At 57.1% G+C, this 3682-nt stretch overlaps 1 protein-coding gene across 1 annotated transcript; it reads right to left on the minus strand.

The window, feature by feature from the left end:
• Positions 1-241: 241 nt before the first annotated feature.
• LOC100993084 (cystatin-SA) lies at positions 242-3297 on the minus strand. The gene is made up of 3 exons (XM_003829362.5): positions 3003-3297; positions 1683-1796; positions 242-576 (listed from the first exon to the last, which is right to left on the minus strand). Exons 1-3 carry the CDS (start codon positions 3228-3230, stop codon positions 493-495), a joined length of 426 nt encoding a protein of 141 aa, XP_003829410.1. The 5' UTR covers positions 3231-3297; the 3' UTR covers positions 242-492.
• Between the last annotated feature and the right edge of the window lie 385 nt (positions 3298-3682).

Genomic DNA, 3682 nt, shown 5'->3' on the forward strand with positions numbered 1-3682 from the left:
CCCCCTCACCAGAGGCTGCTGCACCTGAAGGCCTGGGTTTCCAGCCCCTGGCTGCTGTCTCCCTGTTCTAAAGCTCAGGCCTCCAAAAGTGGCAGCAGCTCCCCTGACAGCCTTGCTGTGGCCATGTCAGGTCCCAGATACTCCTCTGATCTCCACACAAGCAGAACAAGGAGGCTTCATAAAGGAACTGCAGAAACCCTGCCTGTGTGCACATCCCCAGACAGCCAAGAACTCAGAGGGAGGTGATGCTACTGTTTAATTGCAGGAGGTGGGGGTGTGTGTACCATGTACCAGGGCTATGAGAAGCAAAAGGAAGGAGGGAGGGCAGAGCCCCCTGCTGAGCAAAAAAGGCCTCCTGCAGCCTTCTCTGTCCTCTCCTGCTGCAGGTGCATGGGGAGACCTCCCACAGGGTGGGGGCCACCAGTCCAGGGGTGGGAGCACTACAAGGGGTGGGAGTAGGAGGTGGTCGGTGTGACTCCCTGGCACAGACCCCTAGACTTCTTGACACCTGGAATTCACCAGGGACATTCTGTCCTCCCAGGGAACTTCGTAGATCTCGAAAGAGCACAACTGTTTCTGTGAAAGGGAAGAGAGAGGGCCAATCAGTGTGAGTTACAGTTAAAGGGGAAGTCACCCAGGCATGAGATGTCACAGCCTGAGTGAGGAGGATGGAGGTGAGACACTGGGCCCTCACCCACCCCTGCTGAGTCCCAGAGTGCTGAACTAGAATGAATAGTGACTGTTCCATTGCCCCTCCCAAGGCTCCAAGTCACCAGGTGGCATTGGGACCCCACCCCAGCCTGCAGGGTCCTGTCCCAGCACAGCCCTGTGAGGAGCAGCCTGTGCAAGGACTTGGGAGTCCCAAGGGTGCAGGACATGGGGAGGTGGCTCACTTCCCCCAGCTCCTTCCACCTCCAGCACTCAGGCCAGCACTAAGAAGGGCCAGAGGGAAGAACCCAGAGCAGGGCAACTCTGCCTCAAAGAGCTGGGGAATGGGGCAATGGTAACAAGGGGAGTGTGGTTCTCCCCTGAGTGGAGACCTCACAAGAACCAGCAGGTCCTTGGAGAGGCTGGTGTTGGGTGAGCCGGGCAGCTCCAGGGCTTCCCAGCTAACAGGCCTCTAGGTCCCACTAATCTGATCATTGTGTCTGTTGCTGCATGCAGGTACCTGAGCCTGGGATTAGACAGAGCCCCTTCTCCCTGCCCAGCACACAGCCCCACAGCTGCTTCTTCCTGTCCAACAGGCAACACCCCAAAGCAGGCAGAGTTGATCTCCCAGTAACCATTCCCAAGCTGAAGCCTTCCTAGCAAATCAAACACATCACCCCCCTCCCTCACCACCCCATCTGCACACACATAGGCAACTACATAAACTCACTTGGACCCCTCAACCCCATGGATCTATGTACAAACCCCCAGAATACCCACACACAGGCACACATGCTCCCATACAGCTCCCTGCACACACTGGCACAGGTGTGTACACACATGCACCTTTCCACATGCACACCTATATGCACACCCCTCCACAAGTACATGAACATGTACACATCCATGCATACATGGCTCCCCACATACCCACCTACACACACACACCGTCCAAACATGGGTAGGGCAGAGGCTGACACATACGCACTCCTCTGCAGTGCATGACTGGCCCGGGACCCACATCAGGAACGTACCTTCTGCAGTTCTGGCTGTTCATGGAAGGCACAGGTGTCCAAGTTGGGCTGGGACTTGGTACATATGGTTCGGCCCACCTCTACGTCTAAGAAGTAATTCATCCCGGCCACGGTCTGCACACAGGAGAAAACAGGAAGCACGGACAGCGTCCCCATCAGTTCATGCACTCACAGGCACTTCACTGTGGCTGAGTCACTGGACTTGCTTGGGGGCTTCATGAGCTGCCCACATGTCAACACAAGGCACACAAGCCCCCTCTTCCTGTCAGCTGGCAGGGTGCTGGGCCTCATGCCCGCTCTTAAACATTGCTTTCTCTGTGCTGGGTAAAAGGATTCATTGAATTCTGCTACCTGTGGCTCAGGGGCGATGGAACACTGACTCTTTTTACCCATGGGTATCAGTTTACCCATGTATAAAATAGGCGTCCGGGCCTGATGGTCTGCAATGCCCTGTGCTTCACTCCAAGTTACTGTCATGCTTGAAAGGGAGGTGGAGGCAAGCGGGGACCATGGCACCAGGGAGTGCACCTCCCGTGCAGGGTGAGGGTCCCAATTGACAGCTTCAGGAGGAGAAATGGGGCTGGTCTGGATTCCTTTGAATTTCCAAGAGAAGGTGGAGGAGCTCTAAAGGCTGTGTCTCTATTTGCTGCTCTGCCATGGGATGCAGGTCAAGCTGGGTCCTATAGCCCTTCTGAAGCTCCCTCTTGACCTGACACCTCCTCCTCTCTACTGGGTAACTGCTGTCCTCATCTGGCTGAGGTCTAACTCTGCATCAGCTCATAGAGGCAGGGTCAGGCGTGCTCCACCCCAGCAGGGACTCAGCTGCCCTGGGCTGTAGGGGGTGGTCAGCCGGCCTGAGGGTGAAGGCCATTAGCCCTTCTGTACCCAGGGTTGTGACTTGGGGAGTGAAGTAGGGCTCTGCAGAACAGGGAGCAAAGTTCCTGTGTGGCCCCTGAGGAGAGGACTCAGGGAGGAGGGTGAGCCTCATGGCCTGGATCTCATCCTGAGCAGCATCAAGCCCATCCAGAGTCAGCATAGTCTCCATCCCCACCTGCTGGACCCTGGGAAATGCCACGGTCATGGTATAGACACAGTGGCTGCTGCGGGTTAAAGGAAGCTGAGAGGACAGACAGTGGCTGCAGTGCATGGCTGGGGAGCATGCTTAGGCATGAAGGCCATCAGCAGAGAGTCAGGGAAAGCTGAATGAATCTGAGCATTAGATCATGAATGTATCAGTGTTGATGTGCTGCGAATGCTCTTATGGATCGGGCGACAAACCAGGCTGGGACTCAGGACCCCTCGGGTGGAGGCAGCACCCACCTGCTCCCTGGCTCGTAGCACCCGCAGCGGGCGTCTGTAGTACTCATCTTCAGTGGCCTTGTTATACTCGCTGATGGCGAAGTGAAGGGCACGCTGTACCCACTCATCATTGAGGTCTGCATCATAGATGCCACCCCCGATTATCCTGTCCTCCTCCTGGGGGCTCCAGGCCAGGGCCACAGCCTGGGCGGCCAGCAGGAGCAGCAGGGTGCACAGGGGCCAGGCCATGGTCTCCTCAGAGGCAGAGCACAGAGCTGGAGCTGCAGGAGAGGTGGGTGAGAGCCTGAGGCGGGGAGCCCAGACCAGCAGGCAGCTGTGCATTTATCCTGCTTTGGCCGCTCAGCCCCACCCCCCTCCATGACCCGCCCCTGACTCCTCCTCCTCTTTCTGCTCATACCCTCTTTCTCCATCTCTCTTTTCACTCCTCAGAAACCACAAGATCCCTCCCTGCCTAAGTTCTCCCTGCCCCTCCCAGGCCTCCTCCTCTATCTCCCCCTCCTCCCCGCTCCTGTCCTCACTGCAGCCTCCCCGAGCCATGCCTCTCTTCCCCAGTGCTCCCAAGCTTGAGTCACCGGGTCTCCACAGAGGTGACACTTCTCCTTTGGCTATGAAAGCAATGTGACCTCCTGTTTGCTCAGAAATGGGAAAAATACAGGGCTTGGCCTCCCGGGGTCTTCAGA

The sequence above is a fragment of the Pan paniscus genome, chromosome 21 (genome assembly GCF_029289425.2).
Source record: "Pan paniscus chromosome 21, NHGRI_mPanPan1-v2.0_pri, whole genome shotgun sequence".
NCBI classification, from domain to species: Eukaryota; Metazoa; Chordata; class Mammalia; order Primates; family Hominidae; genus Pan; species Pan paniscus.

Coding starts and splice junctions, on each gene's coding strand:
- LOC100993084 (XM_003829362.5), bottom strand. CDS start 3,230: ATGGCCTGGCCCCTGTGCACCCTGCTGCTCCTGCTGGCCGCCCAGGCT. Junction 1,797..3,002: donor TGCTACGAGCCAGGGAGCAG/GTGGGTGCTGCC, acceptor TCCTGTGTGCAG/ACCGTGGCCGGGATGAATTA. Junction 577..1,682: donor AACAGCCAGAACTGCAGAAG/GTACGTTCCTGA, acceptor TCCCTTTCACAG/AAACAGTTGTGCTCTTTCGA.